The sequence below is a fragment of the Leucoraja erinacea genome, chromosome 29 (genome assembly GCF_028641065.1).
Source record: "Leucoraja erinacea ecotype New England chromosome 29, Leri_hhj_1, whole genome shotgun sequence".
Classification (NCBI taxonomy): domain Eukaryota; kingdom Metazoa; phylum Chordata; class Chondrichthyes; order Rajiformes; family Rajidae; genus Leucoraja; species Leucoraja erinaceus.
In genome coordinates, this window is record NC_073405.1 from 14,733,122 (window position 1) to 14,751,862 (window position 18,741).

Below are 18,741 nucleotides of genomic sequence, written 5' to 3' on the forward strand. Positions count from 1 at the left end.
ATGTTTCTGAGTCAGAACCGCAGTGGGGCAATCAGCGAGAATTGTGCAGTACAACTGGAACGGTTGGTCAAAGAGTGGCCTTCCTAATGCTGGTGCCTGTAACAGAGACCTTTTCAGATTTTCAAAGACTTCTTGAGCTTCCTCAGACAATTGAATCTCGTCCTCCATATTAGTGTATGACGTCAGTTTTTTATCTTCCAGAGCAATGTTGGGTATCCATTGTCGACAATAGTTCACCATGCCGAGCCACTGTCTCATTTGCTTCGCCTCCCGTGGTGCAGGGAATTTGCAGATTGGTTCGACTCGGCTGTTCTCCAGACTGCTCCGTTGCCGAAAGTATCACACAGAGGAACTTCACCTTCTGTTGGGCTACTAGTACCTTTGATTGGGAAACTACATATCCCAGTGCTGATAGGTGATTCAGTAACTGAGTGGTATCTTCGCGGTTGCTTTGTTTATCTTGGCTGGCTACAAGTAGATCATCCACGTATAGGGCGAGGGCGAGGGTGGAGTCGCGTCGAACTGTCCTTTAGGCTGTGGGCTGAGGTGCTTTTTCGTTCGGGTTCATGACCCAATTCACGGAACTACCTCAATTTTTAACATATTGTGTAAAAATATTATATAAATCATACCTGAAACTCGTCAAGACCTGCAAAATTTAAAGAAATATGAGAAAAACCTCAAATTTTCTGAGTAGTAATTGCCCAATCAATACCCGTTTGACATAGAGGTCGGACGCAAATTGACCAATCCCGCGCTTTGTTTTATGGTCGCTAGGCAGTGAGGACCCTGGGATCATGGCTGCCTCCTCATTACATCAAAACAATAGCATGGTTTCCAAGGAATAAAGGCAATTGCTGATCATTTTGTTTTTCAATTGATTTATCTTTATAAAGTTATGATGTGAACTGTTGAATTAAAATGATAAATAACAAATGTAGGGTTAGGAGGATTAGGGTCGGTCGGTCAGTCAGTCTGTAGGTCGGGCTTGTCGGTAGGCCGATGGATGCTGTGGAGGATCGGTCGGGCTGTCGTGCCTCCGGTGGGTGGTGAGAGTGGTCAGACAGGCCGGGCCTCCGGCGGGTGGTGAGCTTTGGGCCGGGCCACCAGTGGGTAGTGAGAGCGGTCGGTCGGGCTGGGCCTCCGGTGGATGGTGAGAGTTGGGTCGTGTTCAGATTCGCCAGACCGATTGCTGAACCATGGGTCCTAAGTCTTTTGCATGAGATGGGAAGTTCACTTTCTTTGTTATATTTGGAGCGACCCCAGAGGCTTGTTTCCACAATTCCGAGGGTACCTCAGCATATTCTGCTGTTCCCTGTGGTACGGTCACTAAAACCAGGAGGTTTACATCCCACCTAGTTCCTTCACTGAATTTGAAATAGGTTTCCAGCTCCCTGTTTCTTCCACTCCGGTCGTATGCTAGGGTAATATGGAGTGGTGGCTCATTTTCCAGGTCTAGTGACCACCACTAGGGATGTCAAAGGTTACAGTTTTCCTGTTGTCTCGACATTCAATTTTCAACTTGAATGTACATAGCACGTTCCAAGCTAGCAGATTACAGTCCAGACCCATGATGATTACAAACTGATGCTGCACTGTCTCGTTCCGGTATGTTACTTCAACTGGCATAGAGATGGGGAATTGGCATTCCTGACCTTGGAATCCAGACAGTCTCTGGGTTTTGTCAAATTTTGGGAGATACTGAATGGGTGACATGGATGCCCCTCTGTCCACTAAAAAGGTGCACCCTCTTCCCGCAACTTGTAGTGTTAAAACGGGTTCCTTATCAGTGTTGCACCTGTTCACCACTAAGTTGGCCAGTCAGTTTTGGGGAAATGGATTAGTCTGGGAGAAGTTCATATACCTCCCTTGTCCTCGATTTCCTTGCCAACCTTCCCTTTGTTCTTGCTGATAGCCCCCCCTCCGTTGTTTTTGTGACGGGCATACCCTGTTCCAATGACCATACTTGCCACAGCAAACCTAATTGTATGGTCCACCCTGGTCTGTATTGCTTATTTTAAAATGCGGCTTTGTGTGACCATAAGGTTGACTGTAGGAGGGGGCATTTGGTCCGTTGGGGTAACCTGTATACCCGTGTCCCTGTCTCTATCCATTCCGGCACACAGTACTGGGGTTCTGCCTGGTAGTTGCTGGCTTTCGGTCCTTCCTTTTTAATTACATACTCCGTTTTTACTTTAACCTGGGGCTGATTCTCCTGTCTCTTACTATCCTTCCAGTGGTATTTAACTGCACGGGCTGTTTGGCTTGGACTATTTTCAGACCAGTCCATATTATTCGTTTTTATTGCCGCTGCAGCAGTGGCAGGCAGGCAGTTTATTTAATAGCACAATACTGGGGTGAATTTGCACTGTTTCGATAATTAGCATCTGCCGACTGACCTATATATATCTCTGAAAACCTCTCCAAAAATGTGTCTACTCCCTCTCCTTTCCGGGGTCTAGTATCCAAAACGTTGGAGATATCAATCTTTTTTTGCAGAGTGGTAGTAAGGATGGCTAAGATTGCATCCTCCCGGGCTGTGCTCTGGGCAAGCAGGTTAGCAAGCGCACAATGAGTTGGGGATCCCAAGTTAGCTAGGAATCTTGCATGTTCTACTGGGGTTAGGGCTTGTTGCACTAGGGCCCATAAATCTCTGGAATCGGCATTATAGACTCGTATAGTGGTTCGGGGGAAGTCTACAAATGAGGCAGGTGACTTCTTTCCATTGGGCATCTGGCTCAGTATGGCCATCATCTCGTTCGGCTTCCGAGGGAAGTAAACGTCTATTGTTCTTGTGTTACCAGCGCCAACTGCATTTGCTGGGTTGAAAGCGGGATTAGGCATTTCTTTAACCGGGAATTGCCGGTGAACTGGTCGTTGCTCGACCACCTCGTCTGTCCCTGACTCGTGCTCAGCTTCAGACTCCCAGGGGGTCAAGCCATCCTCAGAATCCTCATGTTTAAGAAGGAACTGCAGATGCTGTGCCATCTGTCTATGCTTTCTCCTTGGTTTAGAGGGGTCCTGAACTCGTGGTTTTACTCCTGGTATGGAACGCAACCAGGGCGTCCACCATTGTGGTTTGGGGACTCGGAGTTGGTGCTGGTGCAGGGGACGCGGGTGCTGCTGCAGGATCAATATTTGCATATGGGGGTTGTAGGGGTAGGTGGGTACTGATACGAGTTCTACTTTCCCAATCCTCTAAATCTTCGTCGTCTCCCTCTTTCAAGGCAAAGCCAACCATTGGATTACGTAATCCTTTTTTCTTATCTCAAACCCATCCAGGGTCTGTCCGGACTCCTGTTGCTGGCATTTACTATAAGCACATTCTCTTCTTAGTACGTCTTCAGATTTGGTCATTCCTCACTCCATAAGCTCTGTTCACAACTTCAGAACAATTTCTTGCTAACTTTGCGACTTCTTTCTGTTCTTGATAAGCTGTCTCCAGAGACCAATAAGCTCCTTGGCAGTAATACTTCTACTATACATCCAAACTATCTCCTGAATTCATTTCACACCCTCTAGGGTTCCAACCCCTCCCTCGGGCCACAATTCACTCCCTAATTTCTTATTCAAAGCTCCTGATAACTGTTTGAATTGTTTTGCTTCATCAGGATACTTAATGATATTTGCAAAGGACTCTTGGTATCTATCAGTTGTAGTATCTAGATAATTTCACATTTCGGCCAAAGATCTACACCTAAGATCGATCTACACACAAGTATTTCCATACAGAATTATCTCCACGCCACAAGATAGACGGGGCCCACACAGACAATTCACACAGCGTATTAATGCGATATTACCTCCGTAAGAGCAAGCAATTATAATTCAAGAGCAAAATCACACGAACTTAAGCAAAAGCATAAGCAACTATAATACAAGAGCAAATCACACAAAGCATTCAATGTGAAAAACTTTTATATTCAATATTGAAAAGCATTCAATTTGCGTAATTTAGAGCAGAAAAATTTGGATTGCACAGTCCTGGAATATCACAGACGCGTCTTACCAACGATATTACGTTCTCCCTCGGCACCAACTTTTACAGTAAGATGCCATTTTTACTGACCCGCATAGTAGTAATAATAATAATAATAATAATAATACACTTTATTATAATAATACTGACCTCAGTGCTGATCTTTACAGTAAACTAGACTAAGTGGGACCCATTGGGTCCCTGTCACATGGGAGGCCTGGTCCCCCAACGCAATATTCGACCACCGAGCCATAGCCCACAACTGCACGTGATCAGTTGATGGGCCCGCACTAATGGCAGAAGTTAAGTTAAAGTTAATGCCTTTGCATTTAATATTTCCACTACCTTGCCATCCCTCTTCCCACTCCTATCCTCCTCCATTCTACCTCATCCCCTAGCACTCCCTCCCCATCCTCTTCACCCTCCCTCTTCTTTCCCCGGTCTTCTTCCCCTCCCTCACTCACTCCCTCCCTTCCTCTCCTTTCCCCTACTCTGTCATTCCCTCACTCCCTCTATAACCATTCTCCCCTCCCTAGCCCCTTCCTGTCCCTCTATCCCTCCTCACCTCCCCCACTTTCCCCTCCCTCTCCCTCAATCCCCCCAGTTTCCCTCCTCATCTCCCCAGGAACTGGGATGACCTGGTTCTGGTCTCCCTCCCCCGAGAACATGTTTCCTGACTCTAGCGTGTCCAAACCCTTAATACTAATAATACTAATAATACTAATAATAATAATAATAATAATAAACTTTATTATGGACTAGAGGTCCAGACAAGGGGCAACATTACATAAAAAATGCATTACATATTAAAAAAATATCATAAAGTACATATAAAATCTTAGTATATCACATAAAAGCATCATAAATTATATTTTAAAAAAACACAATACATGAGTTAAAAAACCAGATTAAAAGAATGATCAATGTCCTACAACGAGACAACGATACCAGTGTCTCCACAGCTGGGATTCGTAGCGTGTAGTGCTAATCCTTATGTTTGACAAGGCCACAATAATTACATTTTTAGAGTAATTTATCCTGCAAATGAATTTATGCATGTGATTTCTTAGGATAGCTTCTAAAGTACCGACTCCTGCAGCCACAAACATATTACTGGCACTACACCATCTAGGTTTCCTTAGCAGTGTTCACATGGCATCGTTATATACCACCTTTAGTCTCTGCAAACTTGTCTTTCCATAGTTCGACCACAGGTGTGCAGTGTAGAATAATCTTATATGTTTCAATAAGATTCCCTCTCATCCTTCTAAACGCCAGAGTATACAAGCCCAGCCATTCCATTCTATCAGCATATGACATTTGCACCATCCCGGAAATTAACCTTGTAAACCTACGCTGCACTCCCTCAATAGGGTGATTTCACAAAAGGTCACTGGAGCGTAGATCCGCACCCACGTGACCGAAAATCTCAAGTGGAGGACATGCTAGACATCCACCCGTTAAAAAACACGCACTTTCCCACCCGTTAAAACGGCCAGGTTTTGATCTGCAATTTATTGTGCCAGTCGGGGTGACCGTGAGGCACACCTACCTAGATTTACAGTTTTAAAAAAAAATATAGAAATTAAGGTAAATTAAAGAGGGAGCTAAAGGTGCCAATCCAGCGGAAGTGAACAGCTGACATTTGCCATGGAGATTTAAAGGTCCAAAATATCGGGAATTGTCGCGTTTGCTCGCTGAATTTCATCAAAAGGCATTATTCAGGCGGGAAAGTACTGTGGGACGCAACCCCTTAGCCCAATCACAGATACATAACATTTGTCAGTACAGAAAAAACAAACTTCTTCAGGGGTCTAGACTTGGTGGTGGCAAATGGGTCACATGATTTCCAGGAATTGGGTCTCCACCCTGTGATGTCACCATCAGTGAAGCCAAGTCTAAACTTGGTGGTGGGGAGATGGCAGCCCTGCCGGCAGTCTTTTCATTCTTTTTGTTATTTTTTAGTTTGTTAAAAGTTTTGTTTTAATGTTCTTCGGATTATTTTATGTGGGGGGAGGGGATCGGGGTTTTTTTTTTGTCAAGTTCCTGCCTTCCCGGAGATGTGATCAGTTTTCGGATCACATTCTCCGTGCTCTGCGACGTATCATCGATGGAGCTGGAAGCCTCCTCGGACTTTCGTGAGCCCCACTGCGGGGCGCGGACTTAACATCAGACCTGATCCCTTGCCTGGGATCGCTCCCACCGCGGAATCACCATCAAGCATTGAGGCCGAGTCGGGTGCTCCAACGTCGCGGAAGATTCACCAGCCCCGGCACGAGGTTCGATCGCACGGCGCGGGGGAGCTGACATCCCCCCCCGATGCAGGAGCAGATCGCCTCGACGTGGAGGGCCCGAACGCCGCCGGCTACGGGAGTCAAGATCATCTCGTCAACGGGGGCTCGAGGCCCACGACCGAGGAAGAACTAAGAGAAGGACTTGAACTTTATTTCGCCTTCCATCACAGTGTGAAATGTGTAGGAGTCACTGTGGTGGATGTTCATGTTAAAATGTGTTTTTGAATGATCTGTTGCTTTTAATTGTATGACTGAGCTGGCCAATGAAATTCCTCGTATGTTGTAAAACATACTTGGCGAATAAAGTGTGATTCTAATTCTAAACAGTTACCTTCCATTCCCAAAGCACCCCCATCCCTGCATACTCACACAGGCAGGCTCAGGTTACTGATTGTGGATGATCAGCCATGATCACAATGAATGGCGGTGCTGGCTCGAAGGACCAAATGGCTTCCTCCTGCACCTATTTTATATGTGTCTTTGCCCCATCTACACTATTCATTCCATTCCCCTCAACATTTTATGCATTTGTAGGGCTTTTATGCAATTTTATTGGTGTTATTAATTTATAGAATTTTTTGTTTATTGCATGGTATTGCAATATTTTTGTTTATTGCATGGTATCTATGTATATTGGGTTAATAGGCCTGTAAATCTGCACTGTAAAAATGTGATTGTTCCACTGTCGGGACATATGGCATCCAAGGAAAGATAGCTGAATGTTTAGAAAATTGGCTTCAAGGAAGGAAGCAGAGGGTGATGGTGGAAGCGTATTTCTCTGACTGGAGTCCGGTTACGAGTGGTGTGTCTCAGGGTTTGGTGCTGGGCCCGTTACTGTTTGTTATCTACATCAATGATTTGGATGAGAACATAGAGGGCAAGATTAACAAGTTTGATGATACTAAAGTAGGTAGTTTTGCAGATAGTGAAGATGATTGTGAAAAATTGCTGCAGCATCTGGATCGATTGGCCAGGTGGGCTGAGGAATGGTTAATGGAATTTAATACAGAGAAATGTGAGGTGTTGCATTTTGGGAAGTCTAACATGGGCAGGACCTACACAGTGAATGGTAGTCCTCTGGGTAGTGTTGTAGAGCAGAGGGATCCAGGAGTACAGGAACATAGTTCATTGAAAGTGGCATCACAGGCAGATAAGGTGGTCAAAAAGGCTTTTGGAACATTGGCCTTCATCAGTCAGAGTATTGTGTATAGAGTATAGTGTTCAGTTTTGGTCACCGTTTTATAGGAAAGATGTTGTGAAGCTGGAAAGGGTTGGCAAGGTGGGCCGAATGGCCTCTTTCCATGCTTTTTGACTCTAAGAGAAAACATTAAATAAAATTAAGAAATTGGATGTTATTTGCATCATGTTCAACACGGACATTGTGGGCCGAAGGGCCCGTTCCTGTACTGGACTGTTCTATGCTCTTAACAAATGCTATATTCTACAACAATATTCTATATTCTGTTCTATAATAACTATTTATATTCTTATGCATCAATATATATGTCGTAAGTGATAGGAATAGAATTGGGCCATTCGGCCCATCATGTTTACTCTGCCATTCAAAATCATGGCTGATCTATCTCTCCCTCCTAACCCCATTCTCCTGCTTTCTTCCCATAACCCCTGACACCCGTACTAATCAAGAATCTATCTATCTATCTCTGCCTTAAAAATATCCACTGACTTGGCCTCCACAGCCTTCTGTGGCAATAAATACCACAGGTTCACCACCCTCTGACGAAAGAAATTCCATCTCATCTCCATCCTTAAAGAACGTCCTATAATTCTGAGGCCGGTGGAAACATCCTCTCCACATCCACTCTATCCAAGCCTTTCACTATTCTGTAAGTTTCAATGAGGTTTCCTCTCATTGTTCTAAACTCCAGCGAGTACAGGCCCAGTACCGACAAATGCTCATCTTAGATCAACATACTTACTCCTGGGATCATCCTTATAAACCTCCTCTGGACCCTTTCCAGAGCCAGCGCATCCTTTCTCAGATATAGTGCTCAAAATTGCCCACAATACTTCAAATAAAGCCTTACCGAGCCTCATTATATGATTGTAAGTGCTGAAGATCTCTCTCTCTCTAGCTGCTTTGCAGCAACAGGGTGTTATCGGCATGGCAATGTGTGAGATTAGAAGGCAGATGTTTGACAGAGATTGGGCATATTTTAAAGATGCCATCATTTGTGGGGTGGAGATGGTGTCATTGACATTTATGATCCACCCCTAACTAACAGGGTGCAGATTTCACTGCTGAGGCTTAGCGTTATGTAAGGATAAAAGCTGGAGGCTTCTTCCCCCGAGCATCCTTACTGATCCTAGTTGGGATTTGTAAAGTTTCCAGTAGTTCAGTTCAGTTTCAATATATGTGTGGGAACGAACTGCAGATAACTGCAGATAACTCCCGGTGGCTCAGCACTTCAACTCCCCCTCCCATTCCCAATCCGACCTCTCTGTCCTGGGTCTCCTCCATTACCAGAGTGAGCAACACCGGAAATTGGAGGAACAGCACCTCATATTCCGCCTGGGCAGCTTGCATCCTGATGGCATGAATGTTGAATTCTCCCAATTTTCTAGCCCTTGCTGTCTCCTCCCCTTCCTTAACCCTCGAGCTGTCTCCTCCCATCTCCCCGCCCTCGGGCTCCTCCTCCTCCCCTTTTTCCTTCCTTCTCCCCTCCCACCCCCCATCAGTCTGAAGAAGGGTTTCGGCCCGAAACGTCGCCTATTTTCTTCGCTCCATAGATGCTGCTGCACCTGCTGAGTTTCTCCAGCAATTTTGTGTACCTTCAATGGTAGGGAGGTTGGTTTGTGTGATGGTCTGGGCTGCGTCCCCAATTCACTGCAATTTCTTAATGCTTGCTGAACTTATTTCTTTGCCTGGGGAGAGTTTTGTTTATTGTCATGTGGGCTGAGGCAAATGGTCAGCATGGCCTGATTCTGTTCAGTTTTGCTTTATTACCATATATTCATCTTGAGAACATACACGGCATAAATGTAGGAATTATTGGATATGACAAACTGGAGTAGAAATGTCAAGGGGTTCCGCATCATTAAAAGTGGATAGCATCCTAATTTTCCAGTTCTCATTCAGCTTCAGGCATGTTGTTGGAAAACTAAAATAAACATTAAAAAGGCACAATTTTTGAAAAAGGACTGAGTAAAAATGGAGCTTTCAAGCTAATTGCATAGGCATTGTGATTATTTGGATAAATACAATTTAAGCAAGAAGCAGGCAACATGTCTTAACAGGAATGCCATGTCATCCTAACAATTAAACAATTTGTGATTTGATGGATTTTGGATTTGATGGATTTTGGCAAGATGCCAGAATGATCAGAAGAGTAAAAATCCATGGGATACCTAAGGACATGGTCATTTGGTTCCAGAATTAATTTGTTTGTAGAAAGGAAAAATGTAATGATTTATGTGAGTCTTTGCAACTGGAAGACTGTGTCGTAGTCTGTGGAACTTGATGTTTGCTCCTTTACTGTTCATGGTATATGTCAGTTTAGATTTTAATGAAGGGGCAGTGTTTCAGTTGCAACAGCTTGCTGAGACTTGCCTTTATTGATTTATAAGATCAGAGAACCCCTACACCCACAGTTTGTAACAGCATTGCAAACAGATTAACATTCATTTAGAGTTTTGCATACAGTTTTAATCACACTGTAGGAAATGTATTAATATGAGTGAAGGTGCAGAGGAGATTTGTGAATGTCATCACCGCAGAAGAATTTCAGTTGACGGATAAGGCTGGATATATTTTCTTCACAGAAAATTATTATAAGGGAAATGTTGATAAAAGGCAAAGAAGGACTTGTTTGCCTTATTCGTGGTCAGTAACAAAGAGACCAATTTACGATAATTAATGGAGGATTAGAAAGGAGTTCTGTATATTTTGTTCTATTCAGCGAGTTGAGGGATTCTGAAAGTCAGCTGCCTGAAGGTGTTGGAGACATGTTTATGAAGTATTGGTTGACGGCTTAATGTAGGTATGTAGCAAAACGTACCTTAAGCGTCGCTGCAGATCTGTCCCAGCCCGTGTGTGATTATGGCGACGTTTAGAGGGGGGCGGGTTTAAAACATGATTTTCCCTAGGCTGTTCAAATTGAGCTTGTTCAGCCTACCTCAGTTGCTGACGAAAAATTGCTTGAAGTTTCGCTCGCTGGAGCTATTTTTACATTTTACGGGTTTATTTAATTATTATAGTAAGTTAAAAATTAACCTCTAAACCCGAGACCGCCGACAATGGGTCGGATCTCATACAGGGTACAACGGGAAGGTAGGTTGTTTATTTTTACATTAAAAAGCACTTCTTAAGATCCCTTTATACAAAGTTTTATGTTGCGAATAGCTAATTTGGGGGCCCATTAATTCCCGCAGTATTTGTCTGGGCATTTGGGGGCACAAATCTACCGCAATATGAACGTTCTAAACCAGCGTGTTCCATAGGATCCCACTCGAAAGCTGATTTAAATGGCCATTAATTTACAGCAATTGAACACTAAATTCCTTCCATTTGGCCTATAAATTAATGTAAATGAGATTTAAAAATCATGTTTTATTGTGAATTCTTTGTGAATATTATTTGGACACTTAGGCTATTTAAAATTGTTAATTATTTCTTAAGAAATTGATAGATGTTTAGATCTAGTAATTGAAGTTTGGAATTAGCTACAATTGGGTAACTTGCTAATTATATGCTTTAATTTCAGGTCATCCAAGTAAGATTATTTTATATTTGTTTCAGAATGCCTCAATCTATAATAACTGAAAATTTCATTCAGTTCTCTTAATTTTTAAGGAAGTTATGGGCTTTTGACTATCCACGATCACAGCTTTTTTGTTATGTCTATAGAAAATCAATAGGGAACAAGATGCTAATTTCCGAGTATGAAAATGGCCATAACATTTTAAATACTTGAGATATGAAAGTGAATTAGGTGTCAAATTAAACTTCTTTTTATGCTTTATCTGATGGGGTAAATGGCAGACTTGATTTTTTAAATCTCAAAATTTTGTAACATTGCTACTTAATGTACTCAGCATGGAGATGGAAATGGGAATAGACTAAGTAACTTGGTAAGCATAGGTATGATGGATGATTCCATTACCTCATTTGGTCCATATTTCTGATATTTTATAATTTAATGATTGAAACTCAGTTTGCCTTAATTAAAAACCCAAATCTAATCTTTTCCAAAACTCAATTAATTTCCGTCTCTGAACATTTTCCAACACTGGTCATTACTTTTTTTGTAAAACATTTTGTTTATCTTAACTACTTAATGGATTATTCAGATTTCTTCTTATTCCTCTTAATTCCTTTTTTTGTTTAAAAATCTGTTGGGCTGCTTTTACTTCCTGTGACAAATTTAAAAGTATCTATAATCATTATGAATTGAAGCTAACTATTATTGGTACCACAAAACAATTTTGACTTTCCCCCCCTTAATGATTTCTTTTTTTAGGTAATCGAAGATGGAGGAAACCCTGGTGAAATTTTAATCACTCCAGACAATCCAAACATAATATCAAAGAGGATTGGTAAAGGTACGAAAAACAAACTTCTATGGTTCAGATGGTAAAGTTTTTACTTTGTTCACATGTTGAATTGAAACTGGGATGGTACATTTGAGCTAGGCTATCACCAAATAGTACATCACCCAGTCCCAAGAAGTGACATTTTATCTTGGAAAATAAAAATACAATGTCCATTTGCCTTTGTCTACTAGGGCACAAAATTGAGGATGGTGAGACAGAGGACTCTGCAGAGGAGGATTTTGCTGGAAAGCAGGTGAGTTATTTTATAGCATTTAATGGTTTATATGGGAAAGGCATGGTAGGATACAAGTGGGAATAGAGCGGAAAGTAGCATGGACAGGGTGGCCAAAGGGCTCTGAGTACATTGACATCAAATGTACCAAATAGAAGCAGGAGTCGGCCTCTTGACCCTACAAACCTGCTTTGCCAATCAATAGGCCAAGCTGAATGTAGCCTCATCTCTATCCCCAGCAGTTCGTGGTACGCTTCAACCGTGGTTTATCAAGAATCTTTCGACATCTGATATTTTCAAATTTTACTAATTGAGCTATTGGGTTGAATCTGTGAAAAACAATCTGTTTACAATGGAAAGTGAAATACTTAAGCACCTGTGTTCTCCCATCTGGCAAAAGTAGTAATTCCATGAATGACGTACTTTTAAGATTATCTGAACAAGTTGGTTTGCTTTTGATTTACTTTTTCTTACTCAGAAGAGATTTACTGCTCTCTGACTTTTTTCTTGTCTTCCATGGCAACTGGTACCTCCTGCTGTATATATTTATTTGCATAGCAAATGTTTCTTGGGGAATTAACCTCTGTTAACTAAATAGGCAAGCTTTAGCTTTGAGGTCTGGCTTAATAAGAGCAGATTTCCGAACTTTGTAGATGGGAGATGAGGAAGATGTATGATGCTGCTATGAACTCTTTCAGCACAGATGCCTTTTGGTTGATGCTATGCTATGCCGAAGGCCTTGCTACGACCCACACTCGAGACTGTGCAGTTATGATCTTGTTGCAGACCCAGGTAGAAAGTCTGTCCCACTGAATAGATGAAAATATGGCAGATGAAGTACTTTGCACAAAGCTGTGTCCTGGTCCGAGTATTTCAAGCAATTTCTGTTTAAAACTTTCTATTCTTGTGTACTTTTAAATTTCTCCTGTTCTTCAACATTTTTCTGATTTCAACTATGTCCAGTTAATTAATGTATGCCATTAATTGATTCTCTTTTTCTGGGCTATTTCTGTAAAATATTTTTATCAAGATGACCAGCGATTTAGTCAAAGAGATTGGTTTGGATGGAACTGTTTGGAGGGAGTTATTAAACTCTCTTAAACTATGCCATTGAGATGCATTTTATGAACATAGAGTGCCAAAATATGTTTAGCACTGAATGTTGAAGACATTTTCCACAAATACAGGTTGGTGAATTGGGGCATTGAACAAAGAGTGGCAAAAATATTTGGTCCCGTTGCAATTATAAGAATTAACTAATGTCAGTGGAAAATTTCTGTGTATTGCTGAGGAACAGATGCATTTTAGGTATCAGCTTGTTGCTTTGAGCACAGGCAGATGGCAGTGTACTTTTCTACTCTCTGTGCACACAGTGCCATGTCTCATATTGATTAAAGTGTAGATCATTTTATGTCCCAGCACAAGTTAATGGCAGCATTTGAGAATATAGTCAACCGTGTAGCAGGTTATAGCTTATTTTTCTTTGTCACAGGAGGATATTGAAGCTTTTGTTGACCAAGTTCATGATACCGAAGCAATGAATGTGTCTGAAATGGAGTACGCTGACAGTGAAGAGACGGAAGCTGTTCTGGACAAAGCCATTGGATGTATTTCGGACTCCACGTCAGTTGATAAAGTAAGGAGATAGTAAATGACTTCAGTGATAACTGCTGATAAAAGAGAAATGGTGGGGTGGTGAGGAGAGAGGAATGGGAGAGAAGGAGCTACTAATGCACTCCTCCTGCTTAACAATCCACTCCTTGCTTTCTGTACAAGGACTTCAAAAGCATTTACCTATTAGTACTGACTCCTTCCATTTCATCACATGCTATATTCCCTGAGATACAAAAAAAGCAAAAGGTAAAAATAAGTACTATGTTCCTTCAAATATTTGAACTGTCAGCATCCCTTCTCTTCTGAACTTGGACAGGTTGGGAGAGTAGTGGCAGATGGAATATAGTGTCGTAAAATGTGGAGTCACGCATTTTGGTAGTAAGAATAAAGGCGTAGACTATTTTCTAAATGGGGAGAGAATCCAGAAATCGGGGTGCAAAAGGACTTGGGAGTGCTGGTACAGGATTCCCAAAAAGTTAATCTGCAAGTCAAATCAGTAGTAAAGAAAGCAAACTCATTTATTTCGAGAGGGCTTGTATAAGAACAGGGATGTAATGCTGAGGCTCTGTAAGGCGCTGATAACGCAGCATTTTAAATATAGTGAGCAATTTTGGGCACCATATCTGAGGAAGGATGTGCTGGCTCTGGAAAGGGTCCGGAGGAGGTTTACAAGAATTATCCCAGATATTAGTAGGTTAACCTATGATGAGTTTTTGTCAGCACTGGGCCTGTACTCGCTGGAGTTTAGAAGATTGAGGGGGGACCTCGTTGAAACATCCAAAATAGTGAAAGGCTTGGATAGAGTGGACGTGGAGATGATGTTTCCACTAGTGGGAGTCTAGGACCAGAGGTCATAGCCTCAGAATAAAAGGACCTTTTTGGAAGATGAGGAGACATTTATTTAGTCAGAGGGTGATTAATCTGTGGAATTCTTTGCCACAGAAGGGTGTGGAGTCCAAGTCAGTGGATATTTTTAAGGCAGAGATAGATAGATTCTTGATTAGTACAGGTGTCAGAGGTTATGGGGAGAAGATAGGAGAATGGGGTTAGGAGAGATAGATCAGTCATGGTTGAATTGTAGAGTAGACTTGATGGGCCAAATGGCCTAATTCTACTCCTATCACTTATGACCCTATGACCCTTAAAGCTATATTCTAGATTGAGATCTAGTTGAAGTATTTGCTATTTTTTTATAAATCCCACTATAACTGCCTTAAGGATGTTTGTGTTCCTTGCAATGTCTTCAGGCATGACACAAATCATTGATTCTATTTTTTGATTAAGGAAATAAATTAAGCCAGGATTTGTATTGTAAATTGTTTGCATGTCCATCGTTCTTCTATTAATTTGAATATTTTCGATTTGAGGAACCAAAAGAGACAACAGAATATCCTGCAGAGGGAGAACCAAAGCAAGTTAATGAAGTAAGATTAAATTTTATTACATAATTTTGAGTTGTGCAATAGAAATCAAACAAATGTATTTTCTTCCCAATTGAATGTACAGTAAAACTCCAATAAACTGGTTTTCTTGGATGATCAAATCTTTTGGGCTGAAAGATACTGCTATTAATACTGAAATATACCCTAATTTCATGCATTTTTTTAAAACCCGTTTCACAGTAAAACAATAAAGTTTCCAGTACATCTGGAAACCTCCGGTGGTATAATACCTCCTGGATATAAAATAGAGGAGGTGCCTGTAACCATAGGGCAAAGATTCAAGACAGGAGTAAGACATTCAGAGTGGCTATAAGGAACAGTTTTGTTTACATGCAGAGGGTGGTTTGAGGTTGGAATGCTTTGTCTTGAGTAGGTGGTGGACGCAGAGACCATCCGAGCCCCGAAGGCAACAGATCTAATGCTGATAAATGGATTAGTATGAGGAGGAAGGAACTGCAGATGCTGATTTAAACCGAAGATAGACACTAAATGCTGGAGTAACTCAGCGGAATAGGCAGCATCTCTGGAGAGAAGGAATCGGTGACATTTTAGTTCAAGATCCGAAATGTCACCCATTCCTTCTCTCCATAGATGCTAACAGTCCTGCTGAGTTACTCCAGCATTTGTGTCTATTAATGGATTAGTATGGATGGGTGTTTTAATGGTCAGCATGTCAGCATGTTTTAATGGTCAGCATGGATGAAAGGCTTGTTTCTGACCCTATGCTAGCACTCCGGAGCCATCCTCTGCTGATCTGCACTTATTCTGAACCCTGGTTTTTCAAACCCCATTGCCCTATTGGCTCCAGCTGTGCACTTGGCTCCAGATCTTTGGCTCGTGTTCTAGACCAGTGAATGAGCCAATGCCAGGCCATCGGGTTTTCTGAACAATTAGATGCCGGTTTATCAGAGTTTATTGTTTTATGATTCTTGGGTATTTGCTTTGTTGGGTTTATTCACAATTATATAATTTATTGTCATCCCTGTATTATTTTAAATTATTAAGTAAAACTATATCAGGAATAAGGTATTCGGCTCCATAAACCTGCTCCGCCACTCAGTTAGATCATGATTGTTCATACATGTCAACTACAGTGCCCTCCATAATGTTTGGGACAAAGACCCATCATTTATTTATTTGCCTCTGTACTCCACAATTTGAGGTTTTTAATAGAAAATAAATCACATGTGGCTAAAGTGCACATTGTCAGATATTAATAAAGGCCGTTTTTATACATTCTGGTTTCGCCATGTATAAATTACAGCTGCGTTTATTCATGGTCCATGTTCCCCCCCCCCCATTTCAGGGCGCCACAAGGTTTGGGACACATGGCTTTATGGGTGTTTGTAATTGCTCGGGTGTGTTTAATGCAGGTATAAGAGAGCTCTCAGCACCTCGTCTTTCCTACAGTCTTTTCATCACCGCTGGAAACTTTTATTGCTGTTTATCAACATGAGGACTAAAGTTGTGCCAATGAAAGTCAAAGAAGCCAACATGAGACTGAGAAGCAATAATAAAACTGTTAGAGACATCAGCCAAACCTTAGGCTTATGAAAATCAACTGTTTGGAACATCATTAAGAAGAAAGAGAGCACTGGTGAGTTTACTAATCACAAAGGGACTAGCAGGCCAAGGAAGACCTCCACAGCTGATGACAGAAGAATTCTCTCTATAATAAAGAAAAATCCCCAAACACCTGTCTGACAGACCAGAAACACTCTTCAGCAGTCGGGTGTGGATTTGTCAATGACCACTGTCTACAGAAGACTTGATGAACAGAAAAACAGGCTACACTGCAAGATGCAAACCACTGGTTAGCCGCCAAAATAGGATGGCCAGGTTACAGTTTGCCAAGAGGTGCTTAACAGAGCAACCACAGTTCTGGATAAAGGTCTTGTGTATAGATGAGATGAAGATTAACTTGTATCAGAGTGATGGCAAGAGCAAAGTATGGAGGAGAGAAGGAACTGCCCAAGATCCAAAGCATACCACCTCATCTGTAAAACACGGTGGTGGGGGTTTTATGGCCTGGGTATGTATGGCTGCTGAAGGAACTGGCTTACTTATCCTCATTGATGTTCTGCTGATGGTAGTAGCATAATGAATTCTGAAGTGTATAGACACATCCTATCTGCTCAAGTTCAAACAAATGCCTCAAAACTCATTGGCCGGCAGTTCATTCTACAGCAAGACAACGATCCCAAACATACTGCTAAAGCAACAAAGGAGTTTTTCAAAGCTTAAAAATTGTCAATTCTTGAGTGGCCAAGTCAATTACCCGATCTGAACTCAATTGAGCATGCATTTTATATGCTGAAGAGAAAACTAAAGGGGACTAGCCCCCAAAACAAGTATAAGCTAAAGATGGCTGCAATACAGGCCTGGCAGAGCATCATCAAAGACACCCAGCAACTGGTGATGTCCATGAATCACAGACTTCAAGCAGTCATTGCATGCAAAGGATATGCAACAAAATACTAAACATGACTACTTTCATTTACATGACATTGCTGTGTCCCAAACATTATGGTGCCCTGAAATGGGCACTGATAAACCGGCATCATAAACCAGAACCGTAAAACAATAAGGTTTTTGGCCCGAAACGTTGCTATTTCCTTCGCTCCATAGATGCTGCCGCACCCGCTGAGTTTCTCCAGAACTTTTGTCTACCATAAAACAATAAACTCTGATAAACAGGCATCTAATGTATAATGTATACAGCTGTAATGTCACAGCTGTAATTTCTACATGGTGAAATCAAAATATGTAAAAATGGCTTTTATTAAAATCTGACGATGTGCACTTTAACCATGTGATTTTTTTTTCTATTACAAATCTCAAATTGTGGAGTACAAAGGCAAATAAATAAATGATGGAGGGCACTGTACATTTACAAAACGTAGTTTGTGTCCCAACTTGACAGCCATATTGATTTGACTTGAGCTTCAGTTGGTTGCTGGCATTTACTATATTCCTTGGCAAAGAATTCTAGATTCATGCTGATTTCTGTGTGAAATCAGTTCCCAAATATTTTAAATAGTTAAGGTCTAATTTTAAGATATGATTAAAACTCCGGCAATCTGGCATGGTGCCAGAATGGTTGATTGATCTAGACCATTGTATGTTAGTCATATTAATATTCCACACTTTGTACTCACTTTTTTTTAAAGATGTTAGACATTTGTCTTTTCCCAAGGGTAGAGGAGTCTAAAACTAGAAGGCAAAGGCCACTCACTCTCTCATAGGTGAGAGGGGAGACATTTAAGAGGAACTTCAGGGGCAACCTTTTTATTCGGAGGGAAGTCCATATCTGAAATGAGCTACCAGAAGAAGTTATAGAAACAGGTACAATTATGACTTTTAAAATATATTTGAACAGATATATGGATAGAAAAGTTTTAGAGGCAAATGAGCCAAATTCTGATTTCGTCAGCATAAACAAGGTGAGCCAAAGAACCTGTTTTCCTGCTTTATTGTTGTATGACTCTTACATAATATAATTTTCCCTTGACCCTGGTAAAGGATGTGCAGGAAATGGGAGAGCAGGATCCAGGGTCCCATTGAATTGAAAGGGAAACAAGAGACATCACCCAGTGAGCCATGCAATGAATAATTGGGTGTTCACAT

At 41.6% G+C, this 18,741-nt stretch overlaps 1 protein-coding gene across 4 annotated transcripts in view; it reads left to right on the forward strand.

Annotated features, from left to right (window-relative positions):
- Positions 1–18,741, forward strand: part of LOC129711214 (scaffold attachment factor B1-like) — a 68,320-nt gene that overhangs the window by 11,160 nt on the left and 38,419 nt on the right. For all 4 annotated transcript variants that reach the window (XM_055658696.1, XM_055658693.1, XM_055658694.1 and 1 more), the window contains exons 2-5: positions 11,754–11,835; positions 12,018–12,079; positions 13,551–13,694; positions 15,040–15,096. In XM_055658696.1, coding sequence (XP_055514671.1) covers positions 11,754–11,835; positions 12,018–12,079; positions 13,551–13,694; positions 15,040–15,096 — 345 coding nt within the window. The remainder of the gene's footprint in view (positions 1–11,753; positions 11,836–12,017; positions 12,080–13,550; positions 13,695–15,039; positions 15,097–18,741) is intronic.